The sequence below is a fragment of the Diadema antillarum genome, unplaced genomic scaffold (genome assembly GCF_040938485.1).
Source record: "Diadema antillarum isolate AM-2024a unplaced genomic scaffold, OU_Dant_1.0 seq00002390_RagTag, whole genome shotgun sequence".
Taxonomy (NCBI): Eukaryota; Metazoa; Echinodermata; class Echinoidea; order Diadematoida; family Diadematidae; genus Diadema; species Diadema antillarum.
Window position 1 is genome coordinate 76975 of NW_027273001.1, and position 21165 is coordinate 98139.

A 21165-nucleotide genomic window follows, 5' to 3' on the forward strand; every position below is an offset into this window, starting at 1 on the left:
CAGAAGTTTTTGTGCCATTTTCACGGCTATGATGTCACAATAAACAAACATTTGCCACACACACTCAACAATTACAAGTGTGTTTACAAGCACAACCTTGTCACTCACTTAAGTTTGTAAAGAACTTCAACCGATCAGTTTTGCATGTTTAAGTGTACACGGCGGACTGTGACTGCTGCTCAGTGGCCTTCCAAGGAAAATGGTTGCCATTTCTGTGCTAAATTCAGGGATCTGTGTGGACCACATCTCTTGACATGCGAGGTGTTGTATAAAACAAATAGTGTATGGTCTTTACTCATGCAATGGAACAAGATTTCGCACTCGGTGAAAGATAAGGCGCACTATTCAACTCAGCTTTGCCTCTTTGAATAGAGTGCCTCTATCCACCTTGTGTGAAATCTTGTACCATTGTTCTTGTGACCATTCACTATTTGTATATCATGGTGTGAAATGAAACATTTTTGGTGTATTTTTTCTGAACTTCAATTAATTTACTATCACATGTGCAATTGCCCTCATTTATAAACCAATTATTGGTATGCATTTCCCCTTCAGAATATGTTTTACACTGTTCATCAGTATTTCAATTTTAGGCAGCTAGCACCGCCCAAAGTGTATTTCATGTACCACTGGTTCCCCTTGCACAAATTTGTGTAAGAATTTGTATATTGCATGACTGTATGGTATACATATGACAAACCATAAAGTGTCACAATATGCCGGCTCTATTAACCTGTTAATACAGATCGTGTTATGACTACACTACTGGATATTTGCTTCTATAACATAAAGTCAACCCTGCAAAGACAGGACTGAACCACCCCCCCCCCCCAAAAAAAAATGCATTACCTGCGTAGCTGAGATGATAATCGACGTATGTGTGTACAGAGGAACACCTATATCAAGCTGTGAATGTAAATTGGGATCTTATTATTATCATACTTGTATCAAAGCTCAATGCTGTTTTCTACTTCATCACACTGTAATTAGCACTCATCCTTCCATTTCTGGCATGATGTAAACTTCGTAGTCGTGGTTTTGTTCGGTTTTCTTCTCCTTCGTTACTTTTTTTTTTGCCCTGAAATGCACCTTGGTTGCTTATCTTTTCTCCAAATATGTAGTGTCTCGCACTGTGTAGCTAGGACATGCTGAAAGTACTTCTCTCATCATTTTGTTATGGTTTCCTGTCATTTTGAGAACAAGAGCAAAAAATCACCAAAATAAATCAAATTGCAAAACAAAGAAAACTGCATCCCAATGGTTTTGTTGTTCTTCTTGTACTGATATCAACAATTGTAAAATGGGCTTTAGAATCTATGCAATCTGATTGGTCAATTGTCATGCATTGATTTTTACCGATCCACACCGAGCCATGCGTCTGGTAAAATCCGAACGCATGGCTCAAGTCTTGTATACAGTGTTGTAGGTGTGCCGGATGCATGATGAAGAAATTGGTTGTATTTCATGAATTTATGAGCCCATTTTATGACACGAATGATGCACAGGCCTATTTCGTGGATCATTGAGAATTGGATGCTCTCGTTTAACTTTGGAACAGTCTAAAACCCACGAGCGCAGCGAGTGGGTTTAAACAGTTCCAAAGTTAAAGGCGCATAGTCCCGGTGGGTGCGAGGGCGCTGTTGGATGATACTGCCAATCACCGTTAGCATGATATGAAGATTGCTAAAGTTGAGCTGTCATCAAGACTAAAGAGCATAGGTGTTGCTAGGTAACATTACCTTCGTTGTCATCTCTGCGCGTCATGCAGTCCGTAGTGATGCCAGGAAGCGTACTTACATTGTATGTGCTTCTTAGTATGACATCTCAAAAGAAGTTTGCTAAAGCTGTCATCCCCCTCAGCCGAATCGTGAGCCGAACTGTGATCGGACCACTGACTATAGTGGATCGGACTTCTTCGGACTCGGGGAAATGGGTCAAAGCATAAGTGCTAAAGAGGAGTTGATAGCGTAGGTCTCTATAGGAAACTTGCGCCCTGCGCCCGCGTATGCATTTGACTAAACCACCGGGACCATGTGCCTTTAAACTCATGCATCCAATTCTCACCGATCAACTCTGTCCTGTGCATCATTTGTACACTGACGAGTACACATTGTATAAGTCCTTTCAGTGTATGGTTGGTGTGTATTGCGAGATATTAAATTCTGTACATTGTTTCTTTCTTTTGTACTTTAACCTGTTAGTTATGCATGTATTATTATGTAGTAAACAGCAATTAAAGAGTGAAGATACAGGTGATCATTTTTCATGCTGGTTGTATTGCCACCAGATATATAGGGCGTGAAGGTATGTGATTCTAGAGTTGGTGTGTATTTATTATCAGGTAAACCTACATTACAAGCCTGAGACAGAGGCACCAAAAATTTCCTGTGCTTTTTATTAGTCCAAGTTCTCAAAACCTGAGATATTGGTCAAGTACCTGTGCTTGTGAATGATGATAGGGGAGTACATGTTGCAAAGAAATATACCTCATGAATAGTTACATTGCATTACTTTTCTGTGCATTGGGAGCTTGTTACACTGTAAAAAAACCTTTATACTCTCGTTCAATTGATCCCTCTAAACTTAAAGTGGAAAACCCCACACATCTCCATTCAATATTTCCCTCTAATGCCAGAGATACATGGATCATCACCTACTATAAATAGCTTATCTGGGGGCAAACATACTGTAGTTTTTATAGAAGAATTTCTCATCTGCAAAGCTGTTTGTAATATTTGAATGACAAGATTAAAGTTGCTTTTAACTTACTGATTACTGTGGACGGGCTTCTGCATCTCAGTGAGGAATTACCCTATCTTGACGATGACATATACACTCATGGATTTGCAGTCATTGGCCCAAATTCATGAACTTCAAGTTGGTTTAAATTTAGACCATGGCTTGCATTGTATGCGAATTTCTTCCACATAAATATGTGTGACAGATCATGTACACTGACAGACATCCAATAACAAACGCGCATTGATACGCACATGTCAAAGGTACGCCCATGCTGAATTTGGGCCACTGTGTGTGTGTACAAATGTATGTTTGGAATGTATGTGTGGGTGCGCATGATTTTCATTGTCTGTGCCATTTTCTGTACTATAATGTTGTGTGCCTCGTTGTACTTGGTGGTCCAGGAATGCTCTAGGGATGCCAATTTTGTCCCTGTGTGTCTGCCAGATCAGTTTGCAGATCAAGAGAAATGAGTGAATGACTGAAATTGCACCACACCAGAGCACATACATGTGCATCAAACAAACACAAACACACAAACCCACACAACACAATGTATATCTCTACCATAATCTCCCATTTTATCTCTCTCTCTATTGATGGTATATACTGAGTAGAATGGTACACAAGTCATATAGAAGTACATTTAATAATAAATTTCAAGCCAAATGCATATATATAATATATACATATATTTATAACCTAAATCTCTCTATCCATCTACCTATATGTATGCATGAAACATGTACAGGCACACATGCACACACACACACACACACGCACGCACACGCACACACACACATGCATATATATGTACCATAGATATATTTGTATAATTGTATGTATAGAGATACAATAGTGTAGATAAAGAGATAGATAGATAAATGGATAGATAGATACTATCAACAGAAAATACACTATCTAGCTTTATGACAACCGCCCCCAACTGTCCAACACGATCCCTCCTAACATAACTTTAAAGAAAAGAAAAGAAAATGAAGGGCATCCATCAAGTTTTCCCCATTGTAAAATCTCTGATGTCCATTTATTTTGGATCTCGCTTGCGACCAACTTACTGATCTTAAAGCACTTATACTGTACAAGAGTAAAGCTTCCAGACACACAGACAGCAAAGAACATAATTCGCAAATAATGTGGCAGGAAAACTAAAAAAAAAAAAAAGTGAAGGAAAACTGGTGTGAAATAGAAGGCATATACTTCTTTGATATTCTATATGCTGCAAACTATGATGAAATTATAAATTTCATCATGGTCTAGACTTTGTATACACTCTCTATTAAGCAAGCTAGGCACACATTCAATATTATGTTCTAGAAGTACTCTTTCTCACATGTACGTACACTTGATTCACTGTTTTGGAGGGGAGGGGTCTCTTTACCAACCCCCTTGTTTTCTTCATTATTTCTCCATATACAATAGAAGCAAAGCTTTTATTAAATAAACAATATGCAGTGCAGATCATCCCCTTCCACAACTGCTGAGTCGCAAAACAGAACAAAACACAACATAAAAACTTCTTGGAAGTTTGAAACATAACAGAATTAAATGAATGACTTCTCAACTTCTGCTCTTTAAATTAATAGTTCTACCAAGCACATATAAAATACATAATATTTTAGAACTACAAGGGAATGTACACACTTCAAAGTTTGAGCAAATTAAACCTCCCCTCAAACTAAATCAGAAGTAACAACAAATTATGTATTCCTTCTTCCAAGGGAGGGGATGTTGGAGGAAGAGAATTTTTTTCTTGACAGCATATTATGTTGGTTTCAATGAAAGTGCAAATAAAATTCCAATGACATGGACAGTACAACACATACATTAATTTTCAAAACACCCACAGACAAACTAAAGCAATGCAGAGTTTTGTTGTGATGAAAAAATACTCGTACAAAAAAAGAGTAAATGTGAGTTTATTCATTTCAAGAAATACTCAACACTGCATACACTTTATATTGCAACAAATATGTGCATGTAAATCATACCTTAAATGCAACAAATTCACCTTCAAAATATGCAATTACTGTATCCTAAAGCATTTAAAATGTAAGAGAAGTATTGTGTAAAAAATGCAAACACACCACGTGAACAAGTAACAAAATTTACACAGAACCCTGCAAGAAAATTTCACTTGCACAAGTAAAGGGGAAAAGAAGAAAGGAAATGAAATAACAAAAACTTCTGCAAGTACAATGCCAATATCCATGTACAGTTTTCTCTCCAGAGATAGGCAATACAAAGCCTGCAATAGATTTTAAATAATAAAAAAAGGAAGAAAAATTGGCTAAAAATCTCTGAGTAGGAGCATGATGATTTGACGTCATCAGACACTTTACGCTGTACATGATTCTAACCCCATTAGTCCCCACACAAAGACATTTCACTCTCACAATGCATGAAAGAGAAAAAGATTGACAGGTTGAGAGAAAGAATGAACTCACTATGATACACATGACACGTTTAAAGTATGCCCAGCTGCTGAACGCTAAAACTGAATACCTACAGCTACAGATGCTCCTGGAGCTATTGTTTATCACTACTAGTAGAGAATGAAATGACAAATGCAAAAGCCGCTAAAAAATGGATACAGGGCACCCATTATGCTTTGCTTTGTGGGTTTTTATGTGGGGGGGGGGGGTGGGAGCAGGATCTTTTCTTGCTGATGGCAAATTTTGGCATTAAAATTGGGGAAATCCCTCATGACATCACATGCCTAAATCTACAGGACTAGCCCTGAACAAATTGGGAGCTGATGTGACACAAATTTCACTTTTCTTGCATCATACTAGCCGGTTCAATTTTAGGAAAGGTGTAAATTCAAGATTTTTCCACGTTGTTTATTCAACACTTCTATCAATTGCTTTAAGGGAAATTGATTAGCACAACCATTAGATGTGCCCAACAAATTTTGGGACAGAATAAATTAAACAAGAAACCTAAACTAAAAGAAAACTGGTATTCACATGATTCTGATCGATTGATGAAATACATGATATCAAGATATCTGACAAAAATGATCCAGAGATGAAAGAAGCAAATGTACCATCTCCTCATAATGGAGTCAATCATTATCTTTCGACTTGGATAATCATTTGACGGCCCAGTGACTGCCTGTACGCAGGGCTCGACACTAACTTCTTTCTCCAGTGGCCCGTTTAGGCCAATAAAATCCATGAATTTGACATTTGAAATTTTGGTGGCCCCCAAAAGAGAAATGTAGTGGCCCGAAGTTCAAGGAAACGTAAAAATCATCTTAAATTTTAGCTGCCTGTTAGGGTCTCCAAAAATATAGCTTTCCTTTTAAAATTTGGTGGCCCAACATTAATTTTTAGTGGCCCCGGGCCACCAGGGCACCGTTTCACGAAAGTTGTCAGCGCTGACAAAGTTGTTAGCGCTGACAATTACCATAGTAACAGTCAGTGACAAGAGCGTCTCAACCAATCAAAACCAAGGATTTACTGAAATAGTCAGCGCTGACTTTATTGATGAAACATCCCCCAGGCCACCGGGCAATTGCTAATGTCAAGCCCTGCTCTAAATCAATGTAGCTCTCTTTGAAGCTAATCAACTGTCCAGCTGGCTTTCTAAATCTGCCCCCATCCCCTCACTTCACACAAAATGATTGACACTGTGTATCATCCAATTCGAACATGTTCTATAGCTGAATTTTAGCTTCAGTTCCAATAAAACACTCTTTCTTCCTGTTCCAGCGAATTCCTGAAATTCAAACAAACAGACTATCAATATTTTCGACGCTATCCACCGTAACTGTGTATACCTTATTACTGGATCTGTAGCCTTAAGCAAAAATCTAACACTACATTTCTTTGTGATTTTCTCTCTTTTTTTTCAAGCCTTTGGCTTTTTTTCTTTTTTTCTCTCAACAAATAGTCTACTAAACAGCCATCACTACATTCACTGCATTTGAGAACAAAGTGGAGAATAGATTTATATAACTCACATATATATATATCTATATATGTATATAAAATAAGACGACACAACTCTCCGTTATCACAAATTCTTACTCAAATTTCTTCATCGACATTTATAGTACCTCGGACTAGTAGTGCTAACTCGTTTGCAGCTTAATACATGATATATATATTTATATATCTATTTATATATAATATATGTATAGGAATATATACAATCTGTGTATGCATTTCCTTCGCTGCCTGCAAGACTACATTGCTAAATGTCATACATACATTGTACATGTAGAACACAATCAATTATATCATGTTTTTGTACACGGAGCGCTCACATGGAATCTTGGACGATCCAATCTATTTCATTTTTTCCCCACTTTCTGTTACACTCTTCAATTTCTCTGGACACACATTAAAAAAACAACAGTGAATCAAACTACCTGTCTCTAAAAATAACTGATAGGTGAAAGACAATTTCAGACTCTTCATCTGTTTAAGGGAAAATATTAAAGGAGAAGACACTGAATATGGAATCACATCAAACATACAAGAAAACTTACTCCTCTTATATTTCATTGTGAGCTATAGAAAGATTTTGAGACACACTGAGAAACAGAGTCTTAAAAAAGCCACACAAGCATATATGTATATTTACAAATATACATATATATTTTGTTAATTATCCATTGTCAATGCATACCTGATCTGTCTTGGACAATGTCTATGGCTATTTGGGATTCTCGTAAAAATCAGGTGAACAGAGCCTACAATGCCAGATTTGAGCAAGGACATTTCTGTGGTTTAAAGGGTTCGGGTTGCTTCCTCAAATCTTTTTACTTAACTGTGATCAACAAGATTTTTTAATCTACAAACGAGGCCATCGCAACAATTCAGTAATATTTTGTTTTCGACTGTTGATTTACGGGTAGACAATACTTTATACATATACCTCATATTTTAACAAACAAAGGCATTTATTTTTTTTTCAGAAAATTCCAAGAGATGGCGCAAAAAGACCTGGTTGAGCGATGTAGGCACGTTTAATCATTTAAGGCAAATGATGACCAATGCAAAGTGTGGACACACAAAATGCACGGGTACAAATGGATGGTACAGACATGTGCGTATGTGTGCTTGATAGGGAAGGATGTTACTATTCTTCAGTCTTTACACTATCGGGGAATGATTACTGCATGAATACATTCATATCCTAAATGAGACTCACAGGTGCAAAGGAATGTCAGATATACAGTATATCATGTTTAATATATAGCATTTACTGTCGGAAATGAAAATTCAACGCCTTGGGCAGATGTAGGAATAACTGTGGCTCTCAATTACAACTAAAACACAGAGATCAATTATGAAGAAATGGACTTTGCCGATAGTTCCACACTTTAAAGTTAACACTCTGGGGGATGTCACTTTATAAATGCTAGATTTCACCTTTTTTTTTTGGGGGGGGGGGTTGGAGGGCAAAAGTTGCCAGTGGTTCACACAATGGATGAAAATCTCAATATTAGACTATACTTCTGAGTATGATATAGCTCAGGGGAGATAGCAATTCAGTATCATGCTTTGAATGGCATACTGTAGCAGTCTGCTCACCAAGTAAATTCAGTGGTGCTAAAACCTCAAAAAGTTTCCAGTAAAGTTCCCCTAACTACATGTATATTCTGTGGTTTGGTGCTGTGTCTTAGTATAATTTGTACAGTTAATTGCTAAAGATAAAATAAAAATTCACCTTCATAATGAGCCCTTCATTACAGTGCATGTACATCAGTTTGTATTTGCTGAAGAATTTTGAAAAGCCTCTTAATTGCTGATTCCTGATCTGATTCTTGAATTAGCAACATATTAAAAAAAGATTAAATTTCCTGTTTCTTTCTTACATTGGCAATTTGTACATTTTTTTTTTTATTTTGTGCCAGATTAGTGAATTCACCCATTCCGCCATATATTCCTTCAGTATAGGATATGCTGTAAAAATTCGGTGATACCAATTTAATGACCAGGTGTATTTCTTGCATAGGATTTTTTCTTAATAGGATTTGATGTATTTAATCTGCAACCTGGTTTCATTATAATCTTCACGAGTGGATCATGTAAAAAAAATAGAAACGGGGAAACAAGCAACACAAAATAGACTTAGTGGATTTAACTTGATGTTTGTACTACCTGGATTGCTGCATACATGATTCCTGCACACAGCCATGTCACCCTTAATTCTAATTCTGCCAGCTTTCACTCATTAACAGCCAATAGAATAAGAATGATTGATATGAAATGAACACCCAAAAGAAGAAAAGAAGAACAAAAGGCATTCAAAGACACTTTACGGCAGAACCATAAAACTTCTCCCTCACTTTTCCTATCTCCTCCATCACGCTGTCTTTTTGATAAATTGCTCTGCACGCTCAAACAATAAGCTTTCTGCTACAGCGCCATCATTTTGCCTGCTCAAGATAAAAACTCTTGAACGGAAACAGAAACCTCTGTATTGCCCCATACAAAACAAACAAACTTTCTTTCCTTTTTTTCAGTAAACCAATGCTTTGTGTCACATGATTTGAAAGGGTTTAATTGGCACTGTTTTTACTGTTACGAATCACTGTTGTCCAGTCAGCTCTACCATGTACGCACAGCCCGCTCTAGAACACTTTACCATTGTACAAAATGATGTACACTCTCTATGAACACACACATGGTGGGGATCACATCATCACAGATTTGTAAATGTAGCATACTTTAAGGATCGCTGCGCATGTAAAGTGTCTCGGCAAACATTTGCAAACAGACGAGGTGGAAAAAACAAAACAAGAGTTGACATTTCATGACGCCTGCCTCATCATGACAAACAGAAGTTGCCTGCCTCATCGAAAAACAAAAATCAAACAGGAAGTACAGCTGTAAAGGGTGGGCATAAAATCAAATGGGAACCAGCGAAAAGCAAATTGTTCTCTTGATGCTTAGGACGAACACAAAAAGCCTTCCTGTATTGGGTATGGCAGTATGTATGTGCATATGTCTGCAGCAAAATAAAGAGAAAGATGAAGCGACAAATATCTACTCCTCGTCCGCAAAAATGAGAGCACTCCTACAGTTGCTTTGATATCATACGGCATCGCTCGCGAGGAAGAAGTTGTCGCTGACAGATCGTGGAGATGAGTGAGGCTGAAAGCAGCGGTTTCAGCGCCTGACGTCGGTCTCTGCGTGAGGCTGCTTCATTGTCCCTCGGAATGCAGAGTGCATTTTATATAAAAAGCAGATGGCACAGAACTGATCACAGAAGCTCCTGGAAAATAAAGCACGACATTCACAGTGTCCAGGTCTGCCTTTTCCAAAATCTTTTGCAGCAGGCCCTCCGTGCACAACAGAATCTCCAACATTTTCCTTCCACATCGACCGCAAGTGTTCAAAATCCCGCTCGAGATTCCATTTTACTGGTTGTCCCGTACGAGGGGGAATGCCGCAAACATCGCCATCGCGTCAACGTTTCTCCTCTGCTTGCTTTAGTACCTCCTGGCCAGAGCCACAAAACGCTAGAGAGAAAGTAAAAATTCCAAAGATATCCACCATGCCGCCTTTTTGCCACTTAATGGGGGCGATGATCAGAGGACTGGTAGTGAAAAAAATGGAAGGATCGAGAGCCCATGGTAGGAGCTCTTCCAAAGTCCTATCTCAGTCGGAGTGTTCCCGCCTGCAGATGCTTCAAGATGTCAGACATCATGTTGGTGATTTCCCGGAAACATGGTCTGTCCTTGGCCCTGCAGCAGACACAAAGAAAAGTATTTTTTTTTGTCTTATTCATATACTCATCTTTATGTTTTGTTTTGTATGTCAATGACAAAGTAAGCACACTTCAAAAACATGCTAAGAAATGCATGCTTGATGCTTCTCTATACAGGTAGAAGCATCATCTGTTGTTTTTGCTCTTTGCAGGGGGAATAATTGCTACCCTCAACATATGTCAGTACCAAGTAGATGGGACGTGTAATTTTCATGAAAAATTATTTTTTTGCAGAATTCCCTTTATATTTTCTTTGTATTGTTGTCCACACGTATGTCATAACCTCTAGTAGTCTCCTCATCCAGCAGTTCCAACACCAAAAGTTTTAAAAATTCATAACTTTTGCATTGATTGTCTGATTTTCCTCAAACTTTCACTGACGTGTTCTACTTATGTTGCTGCTTTCACTCAATCCCCATTGCTCTTTGGTTTTGGGTTCCCTTTAATCAGGAAGATTCCTGCACCGGTATCGTAAGAAATGACATTGGTAAAGAAAAAAAAACTCACTCTGCCTGCCAGCAGCGTCTCATGAGGCTATAGACGTCGTCGGGGCAGCGATCAGGCTGGGCCAGTCGTTCTCCATTCTCTATGAACTGCATCAGCTGCTGTCCCTTCATACTCTGTCCGCCGCAAGAGAGCAGTGCACACAAAAAGAAAGACAACAGTTACAAAAAGATAGACAGACAAACACACACACATGTAAGTCGGCAAAAAGCATTCAATAGTATAGTTACCATACCTAACAGTGGTACGATAATAATGATAATGATAGTATAATAGTAGTTGTAGTTGTAGTTGTAGTAGTAGTAGTAGCAGTAGTAGTAATAATAATAATAATAACCACAATAATAATAATCATCATCATCATCACAATAATAATGATGACAATAATAGTCACAATAAATGATATGCTCTCAAGGTGCACTCAAAGATGAAAGTACAGCAGCATGATAGAAAAATTGGAAACGTTCAAAAATATCGTGAAACAAATAAGTCTTCAACTCATTCTTAAATGACTCCATCAATGACCCATTTCTTTTACAGCATAATTCTTTCTTCTTATGTTTTGGTTTTTTTTCTTCCTGACAAGAGGACATTCAAGACATGGGGTAGCTGTTGAGACAGTAACAGCAAACTTTGTGTCTACCAACACAGTCTATGCCTATCCTACAGGATGTTATCCTAACAGCACACCTTGGACGCAGTAGCAGACATGCTGTAACACAGTAGTCTGGATCATGTTCAGGTGGAATACCAAATGATCTGTATCTCTGAATATCATACGCTTGGAACGACACGTTACTGTGAAGTGCCTGCTAAACTTCTCGAGCACTGCTTGGCATGCTTGCTAAAGGCAGCAATACACTATCTGTAAAAAAAATACTGAACTAAATTTGAATGTAACACACTGATGCCTTCTAAAGGCCATTATTGCCTGTGTCGTCTTGTGAGTATGGACATGTGGGGGGGGGGGGGGGGGGGTACTGTTGACACTTTCAGCAAGCACAGTGCTTCCCTAAAACTCCCATCACTTCAAGACAGACAGAGCCTGCCTTGTGAAAAGCACCCCTATGACACTGTAAAAATGAGCCTGCTTTGCGAAAAGTACCCCTATGACATTGTAAATAAAAAAAGAAAAATGATGTCATTTCTCGTTGGTGACAGCTAGTACTCACAGCATACGGCCTCTTGCCAAAGGACATGGCCTCCCACAGCGTGACCCCATAGCTCCAGACATCACTCTTGCTGCTGAACTTGAACTTGTAGATACACTCGGGGGCGTACCACTTGAGCGGCCATTTGCCGGCCGTTTCCGCCTGCAAGCAACCGCAAGAAAGAGCAACAAAGCTGGTTACAGGTGCCCTTAAAACATTGAGGACGAGCTGATTTTGCTATACTGTAAAAATACTCTAAAACTGCCATAAGTTCCTGTGCATGATGTCTTGATTCCGCGGAATTAAAAACACGCGAAACTCTTCTGACCCGGCCAAGCGCGAAAAATTAGTCGCGCGAAAATATCCACTTTTACAGTAATATAACACACGTTTCTTGTAGATACCTGTAAGAGTATACTCGGGACTAGTCTTCAATGGGCTAAAGTCTGGGTTTCAAGGGCATGTCTCTAAACCAACACTCACTAATTTTCAATTTGCCAGTGACATGATATGTGACTGTGTATCACAAAATCAACAAAAAATTGCATGCACTGTTTTTTGTGAGGACTCAAAACAGGTGAAAATGATCAACCTAGTCAAATATTTGGTTTCTATACAGTATTTGCTAGAAGAAAAATGTTTCTTCTACATGATTCTAAAGTTTGGGATCATAAAATGAATGTGAAACTGTGTGTTTGGTTTGGTTTTTTTTTCAGTTTTTCTAAAACACACTTTTTTTGTAGAAAAGTGTGATTAAGTATGTCTTAGAGGCCACTTTTTATTTCTTAAAAACCCTCTTCATACTCCACACTTTCAACTCTTTGACAACTTTTGAAAAGAAAGTTGAAAGTTGCTATCAGACATGAATAGAATGTACTTAATGAGTTTGGAAAATTCCAGCCTAATCTGCTAATCCCTTCATTGTAGTTGCTACAGAGCTTTACATCCTGTTTTGTCCTATTCAATGCACAGAGCCCAGTACAATGCGATCAAGCACTTGAATTGACCCTATCCTTTCAAAGCCTCTTTCCTAACAGTTCCCCAGAATGTGTACTTTCTTTCCATTATTCAGATAGGGTATGAAGGTCCAATGTGTTGAATTATGCATCACTTCAAAGCTTAAAGTCTGCTCTTTTAGAATCTGCCTCTGACTAAAAATGGCGGTGTGATGCAGGGTCACATATCGTCGCTGGGGTGATAAGACCTTTTGTCTTTTAGTGATCGTGAATTCTGTAATCTCATTGGTCAATCAACCACTTAATATATCCCGTATTATGTGGATATGACGTCATGATACTGTATTACACAGCCAGCTGCGCGTGTACCAAAGACGCTTATAGGAAAGTGCGCGCTAATCCTGTACAAAACAAATGGACAGCGCGCGGTCCTCAAGCGTATTGCGCACATAACCTGAGACCACTAGACGCTTGATAAACAACAGCAACTTATATCTATCTGGCTACTGCACTGTAGTATCTTATGGCGTGTACGTGTACGTATTTGTATGCGCACATCGCATGCAGTAATCAGCTCGTGAGACGTAGGCCTAAGTCAACATGGTCATGGCTGACAGCCGGCGATTTCAACATCATTCACGAGGGGAAATCAGCGAGAAGAAGGTTAGCACTTACACTAAAAGATAAAATCGTTACCCCCTGCTTGTTCTTACGAAATATGGGAAATATCTACGGTCTGGTGCCATATTCCATTCGGCCTTCGGCCTCATGGAATATGGCACCAGACCGTAGATATTTGCCCGTATTTCGTGAACAAGCAGGGGATAACTAATAGTATCTGCAATTTTGGTGAAAATGAGTTTTTTGGATTAATGGTCAAATAATGGGTTAAGTGATGTCCTGTCCAAATCCCAACTGTCTTACTCCAAAAATGAAGCCACCACGGCATGTCAAAGGAAAGGCTATCCCATTCGCCACAGTGCTTTGGCCGCCATGTTTTTTGGCTCTCCTGAACATTTGACATTTTGTAGATACGAGGTCTTGTCACCCCAGCGACGATATATCTTTTGTATCAAGTGAGGATAAGAGAGTGAGAAAAAAAATTGATTAGTGGAAAAATGAGTACAGAAAATGGGATTCCATCGAGATTCGAACCCAAGACCTCCAGATTGCTAGCCCGGTACTCTACCGACTGAGCTATAGAAAGCCCTAGTACAGTGTTCGGCCCAGAGACCCTTAATTCTCAATGCTCGATACTCCTTTCTTCACTCTTTATAATGTGTCCAGGCAGCTGGATTAACTTGCTGAGTATTTTTTCATCAGCAATTGCTACTCAGGGGAGGATCCAGGAATTCCGTAAAGGGAGGCGCCTTTACAAAATTAAATGGGGGGCGCACGTGCTACCCCATTTTTTTTCTTTTTATTTCTTTTGTTTTAACAAAAAGTAAAGAGGGGGCGTGTGCCTGGCGCGCCCCCCCCCCCCCCCCCCCCCCCCCCCCTCTGGATCCGCCCCCCCTCTGGATCCGCCACTGGTACTCCATCCGAACTTAACCTCATTTTAATGCACTGAGGTGTAGCAATGTGCCTCAGTCTAACAGGAAGGCCATGCTGACACAATAGGGATAAAGGAGAATTTAACTGGTAATCTCTATTCATTGACAAGTACATGTACTAGTTTTCAGACATCTGTGCCAGTCAGTGAAGAAAGCACTCTAGCCCGAGCGGCAACCGACGAATAGAGCACAACAATGATTACGAGAATCTGTTTCTCTTTCTTAGATGAACAGTACAATCAAGGAAAGTCCATTTATATTCTTTCTTTTTTCTTTTTTTTTTCCACTCCTGCTGAACTTACCACATAGTACTGGCTGTCGAGTCCAAGAGCCTTGGACATGCCAAAATCGCTGATCTTGGCGAAGGTCTCGTCGACGAGGAGCACGTTCCTGGCGGCGAGGTCGCGGTGGACGAACTGTCGGCTCTCCAGGTAGCACATGCCCTTGGCCACCTGGTACATCAGCTCCAGCACGTTGCGGATGCTCATCTCCCTGCAAAATCACGACATCAACACCATATCGTTAACTGTCATGGTTTTTTTCAACAGCAACGATGCAGCTCAAAGGCTGAGATGTGGTTTGTTTGTTTTACAAACTTGTAACAATCCAAAGATGAATTCACACAGTAGGAACGCAACAGAAGTCCAACACAACTGTTTCAAAAGAAAATAAATGTGATTTATGCTATTGCTCATACAACTACAATGTAACTGATCAATTAATGATACATATGATCGCCACACACTGATAATTTAAGTGACCGATACACTCGGTAGAAAGTTCCATCCATACGCCACGTCTAGTTACATAAAAAGGGATACAATCTATGCAGCAGTACTCGCAGTAGCTGTGCATTCCTGAAAATGCAGTATTTGAGGGGCAGAAACTTCAGAAAAAGAGAGGGGGGGGGGGAGGGAGGAAGAGGGAGCACTGAGAAGGGAATGCAGCAGTTTACAAGGATCCTGATTGAATTCATTATATTCATCCAAATGCTGCAATTACGTACATGTACAACTTCAAACTCACAAAACTCCTTTGAGAAGTGCACTCCATGCAGAGTTGTACAGCTTCCTGACATTTAAAGTGTCATATCTTTGTTAACATAATTTGACAGATTTGCTTACAAAACAACAACAAAAGAGTATTGTACTTTTAGGTTGCTGTTTGTCCGTCTTCGCGCAACAACAGTTCCTCTTTAGGGTACATCCTGAAATAACCTCTTATGCATTCAGAAGTCAAACCTTGCCATGGGTTTTTTTTCTTCTTTTTTTTTGGCTGGCATTCTTTTTAATATCCCATTAAACTTGGCTTGTGATTGCTGGAAGACAAATCCATTTGGGCGTGACGATAAAACTGTCCCACAATCGTAAAAGGCCAATACACAATAATTGAGAATTGTTTAATCTTAATTCACCCACTGGGGAGTGCTGATGCAAACAAGGTAGCGAAAACGTAGTTCTCTTATGCCAGCAAAACTGTTGATAATTGCCTGAAAATGGACACGTATGCATAAGAAATGTGTGAAAAGATACTGTAATAACACGATTTCAGTCGGGTAACAAAAATGCAAAATATTAGCCAAAAAAGTTCACCAGAAGTCCATAATTTCAGAGCTTACCCGATTGTGGTTGCTAATCAATTATCAGCAATCAACAAATTGGGCCACAGCGACATTCAACGCTCTTCCGCGCTAGAGTCAGAAAATATGATTGCATCACGCAATGTTCTACCTTCCCACAATGCTGAACATGGGGGTTAACGGGAAGAGCTCTTCTGGAAATAAAGTTGTGTACTATGACCGAAATTATTCAACACTTGTGATCTCAAAACACTCCAAAACAACTCATCATTCTGGTAAATCGTATCAGCCAGGTAAGTTTCTTGGTAGACCCTTTTAATGTGTTGGAAGCAAATTCTAAATGATGGAAGATGAATTTTGAGCTCCTCCTAGAACAATGTTTCTGCTTCTAAGAATACCTTACTTTCATGAGAGCTTGCATCCCAGAATAAACACCAAAGTATTGGGATAAGTCAAACGCAATTGGGTTGTTATCTATCTTCAAAGACCTTTTCAGAGAAGGTGGTTCAAGGACGCTCAAGACTCCCATCCGTTCCTACAAATGCCTTGATTCAAATCAAATCCCTTTCCTCATCTCGCCAGCACTTTCTCCGGTGTGGTCAGCACCCTTTTGGGGCACGGATGGACATACATCTGTCCAATTACGATTTCGTTGCTTGACACGGTCACGGCCATGTAATGTGATTAGTGGCACACCTTCCCCCATTACACTGGAAGTGACCAATTACATGCCATGGACACATTATCCATCTTAAGTGGCCAGGGTCACCAATGTAGCGAGTAACTAATTCTCAGAGTTGGTCAGGGATGTAACCCCTTTTCTCCACTATTAGTAGCTCCTGCTGCTCAGATCTTGTTTATTTTGTTTTTCTTCAAGACAAAATTTAATGATAAATGTAAAATTGTTTATACCACAGTGTCTTGTCTTATGACCTGTGTTTGGAGAATGTGTTGTTTTGGAGTAGGAGAGAGTGCGAATCACCATTAGTATTTTTAAAGCGATGTTGGTTTGTTTAGCAGAGGTAACCGTGTCAGTGCCAGCACCGTTCCCCAGGCTGGCCCTGCCATTATTACTATCCCCAGCTCTTCTGGGTAGCCATTCATACACCCAGACATTATGGGTCAATACACCTTTGGGGTGCATTTATGCTCAACTTTTCAGGGCCATAATCGAGAGCCTTGAAACATGATTAGCGCAAAACACGGTTGCGTTCCACTCACTTTGATACAAACACTGTTTCAAAACACTATTTCAAAACGCTGATTCAAAATGCACATAAAGTTTCTTTAACGATTGGCCATTCTCTTTAATCAAGTTTTACACAGGGGGAGCATAAATGCAAAATACAAATAAAGATTCCAATGCCTTTCCATTTTACGTGAGACTGTGAAACACCACTCCATTCATATCTCACGGCCAATCGATATTTTCCATTGTTCGATGGCACATGCAGTTGACCATGGAGAGGAAACAAAATGTATACACGTACATTGACTGCTTTTGCACAGGTAGATTACTAACATGTCCATTTTTTCTTGATGGGAAGAAAGAATCTCGTTTGGGGGTATAGAAGATTCTCAAAGAATTGCAGAAGGAACAACTTTAGACTTCTTCCTCTATGACACCACCGATATCTCAAATAGTGTGGTTGCCTCCAGTAATTTCCAGGTTAGAGATTACTACAAGGCCTACAATCAAAGCACCTGCTGGGATACAAAGCATAGTGGGCAAAAATTAGCGCCACTCACTGATGTTTCTTGAGGTATTTGTGGAGAGGACCGAGCTCCGCCAATTCCAGGACTAACATCATCTCTGCTCCGTGACAGATTCCTAATTCGGAGGTAGAAAGACAAAAGACAAATATACAGTATGAGAAATAATCCAGCTCTCAATCATGAAGATTTACTATTATGCACATAGTATACACTTAATCTTAAGTTTGAAAGAAAAATTATCATCCACCCATTGCCTATCAAAAGATAGTGAAATTTCCCACAGAGTGGATACAGGGCTAATTGATTCCCATACCTGGGATGACAACCTTGTAAAACAGCATTGCAGTGTTCTGAGGGCTGGAAAGGCATATTTTTGGTGGAAAAACTGTTATTTTCATCTTTTCTGCAATAGACAGGTGTAGAAATACAAATTAAAAAAAAAAAATGTGCAAACAAGCACAATTTGATTCGCGATGCGATTCACGCTTTTCTGATGCGTGTGAATGAGCCTATCGTGTCTGCATCCAACAGGAAGGCCATGGTGACACAAACGTGATGAAGTGATCTCTATTCATTGGTGGTAACGGTACTGTAAAACCAGGAATGTTTATATACATTTTACTTTCGCGAATTTCGCGAGAGTCAAGTTTCGCGAAATTAAAATGCACGATAAAGATCTTGTTTACACTGTATGCATTGAATGTTACAGGCAACTCGCAAAAATTTCATGCTGCCAATAAGGCTGTCGGCTCCCATTCCCGAAATTTCACACCGCGAAAATATCGTGTTTTACAGTAGTTTCAAAAATATCAGCTGTGTCAATCAGCATTGAAAGCACTCCAGCAGGTATGCAACAAAACACAGCAACAAGTAAACTCACCGATCATTCTGACTATGTGAGGATGATCCAAACCGGCCATCAACTCTGCTTCCCGCATGATTTCAGGCTTGAAGGATAGAAATGACAAGGAAAAGACAAAAAATGTCATAACCCGTTCCCTACCGGGACCTGGTGGCCAATGGGGTCAATGGGGATTTCAGAATTCAGTACGGAATTCAGTATGGAAAGGGTTAAGTGGAAAATTTTCATACAAAAAATATATAGATATAAAAAAAAATGAGTTATTTAATGCATGATCCTTGAAGATGTTTACATGTTGGAGTTCCACAATGTTTAGGGATTCATCTGATGGCAATACCATTCACTTTGACATCTCAAATATATTTATCTTCTACCCTTTTTTTCCTCTTTTTTTTTGCAAGTTTTTGGAAACAAATTTGTTTTCTTCAAGCTACAAGAGGGCCTTGGTGATGATATATTTGGAGACTAATTACCTACAAACACTTAAGAACAGAGATAAGGAACAGATGACATAAAAGTTTGATGTATATACCAAAATAGAACATTCTATAAATAATGAAAAAAATTAAAAAATCTAAAAATAACACAAACAGCAGGAGTGTTTGCAAGATAAAAGCAAAACAGAAAGTGTGAGTCGAGGCAACACAAATTTCTTGACCTCTAAAGAGAACAGTATTCATAGTAACTGAGACTGGAAAATGGGTCACTGTGACAGAGAAGAAGGGGAAAAGGTAACATGCTACACAAACTGGAGCAAAACTGAGAACATAAACAACAGCAGTTTGACAACTTCAGTAATGTATAACGTCAGCTAATCACTGCAGGACGGTATAATTATGGCAACAGCAGTCAGCTGATCAACTTCTTCTGTGAATCCCTATAAGCTCTTGGCAGTCTTCTTATTTTGTTTCCTCACAGATACTGCCTTCTCTCCTTGGACAATCTTCCAGATTTTAACGAACTCCGGAAGTCATTTATCTCATCTTCGTACAGAGATCAGTCCCACACTATCACTGCATCAAACTATTTAAAACGTGAACTAATTTTTCGTGCTCGGCTGGGCAAGAAGAGTTTCGCATATTTTTAATTCCGCGGAATCAAGACATCAACTACTGGAACGTATGGCAGGCAAAAATATTCACATGCTTTTATTTTCGCGCTAGTTTTTGGTTGCGTGAAATGCGTGAAAATTTCAACACCGCAAAAATGTCCCACTCTTTCAATATATGAAAATGCAAGCTTTGCCAGTGGGGCGAAATATCAAGATTCAATACTCACCTCTGAGTTTGGAATACCAAGATCTGCCTTCAGGGTTTTGACGGCCACTGGAATGGGTTGACCGTTCACCAGACATTTACCCTTCAGTACCGAGCCAAAGTTGCCCTTACCTGGTGGATCATACAGCATTAAAAGTTTCATATTAGTGCCTGTGCTAGAGCCAAAAACCAAAAGCGCTCCCTAAGCCCATGTATCCATAGGTATGTAGTTGTACCATGGTGATAACATGATTCTGCAATTGACGTAAGTTAATTGCTGCTCTCTGTTGGTAACTGTTGACTTGTCAGACATGTTGACATGGCTTTAAGGTCAAAGAGTTTACCCTGCTTATGATTACTGTCATGGTAGCTGACATTTCTCACTTATTGCTTTTGAAAGGATGATGCTACTGCATTCTAAAGTTGCTATCAGTCATGAATAGAATGTGCTTAATGGGTGGGGAATCTGTGTGTAATCTGATCATTCTTTCATTGTGATTGCTACAGAGTTTAACATCCTGTTTTGTTTTGTTGGGTTGTTTTTTTTTTTTGTCTCATTCATAGCACAGAGCACAGCATGATGAGATAAAGCATTTGAATAGATCCCCATCACTTCTACTAGCCTCTTTTTCTCAGTAATCACTTTCCCAGAATGTGTACATGTTTTCTTTCCATTATTTAGATAGGTAAGAAATGTCCATTTGTTTTGAGTTACACACCATTTTATATATTGTAGCTTAGAGTCAGCTCCTTTCAGAATCTGCTCTTAACTCAAAATCCATGTCTGGCGACTTTTTGGTGGTTTTGTGATGCAGGCTTAGGGTCGCATACTATGTACTAGGATGAAAGTAGATGGTTTATTGCCACTTGGCATACTATCAGATGGTCTAGTTTCCAGTTTGTCTAACACCACTACAGCTAAACTCATTTGGATCATGTGACCTATCAAAAGTTAGTTTCTAATCATTTGTTTTTTTATTGCTGGAGAAAGTAAGCCAGTAAAAGTGCTGATCGAAGTACCATATCATGTCAAAATGGTAGCAATCCTGGCTTTAAAGGGACTGTACAGTACTGGTTGAGGTGGGGATTCATGTTTTGAACAT

General features: G+C 39.2%; 1 protein-coding gene across 1 annotated transcript in view; it reads right to left on the reverse strand.

The window, feature by feature from the left end:
- Window positions 1–10322: 10322 nt before the first annotated feature.
- The window catches only part of LOC139714703 (tyrosine-protein kinase SYK-like), a gene marked incomplete at its 5' end in the record, with an annotated part of 38994 nt that continues 28151 nt past the window's right edge, over window positions 10323–21165 (reverse strand). Inside the window, 7 exons of the mRNA XM_071626375.1 lie at window positions 10323–10462; window positions 10993–11105; window positions 12162–12302; window positions 14952–15141; window positions 17978–18059; window positions 18825–18891; window positions 20085–20194. Coding sequence (XP_071482476.1) covers window positions 10372–10462; window positions 10993–11105; window positions 12162–12302; window positions 14952–15141; window positions 17978–18059; window positions 18825–18891; window positions 20085–20194 — 794 coding nt within the window. The remainder of the gene's footprint in view (window positions 10463–10992; window positions 11106–12161; window positions 12303–14951; window positions 15142–17977; window positions 18060–18824; window positions 18892–20084; window positions 20195–21165) is intronic.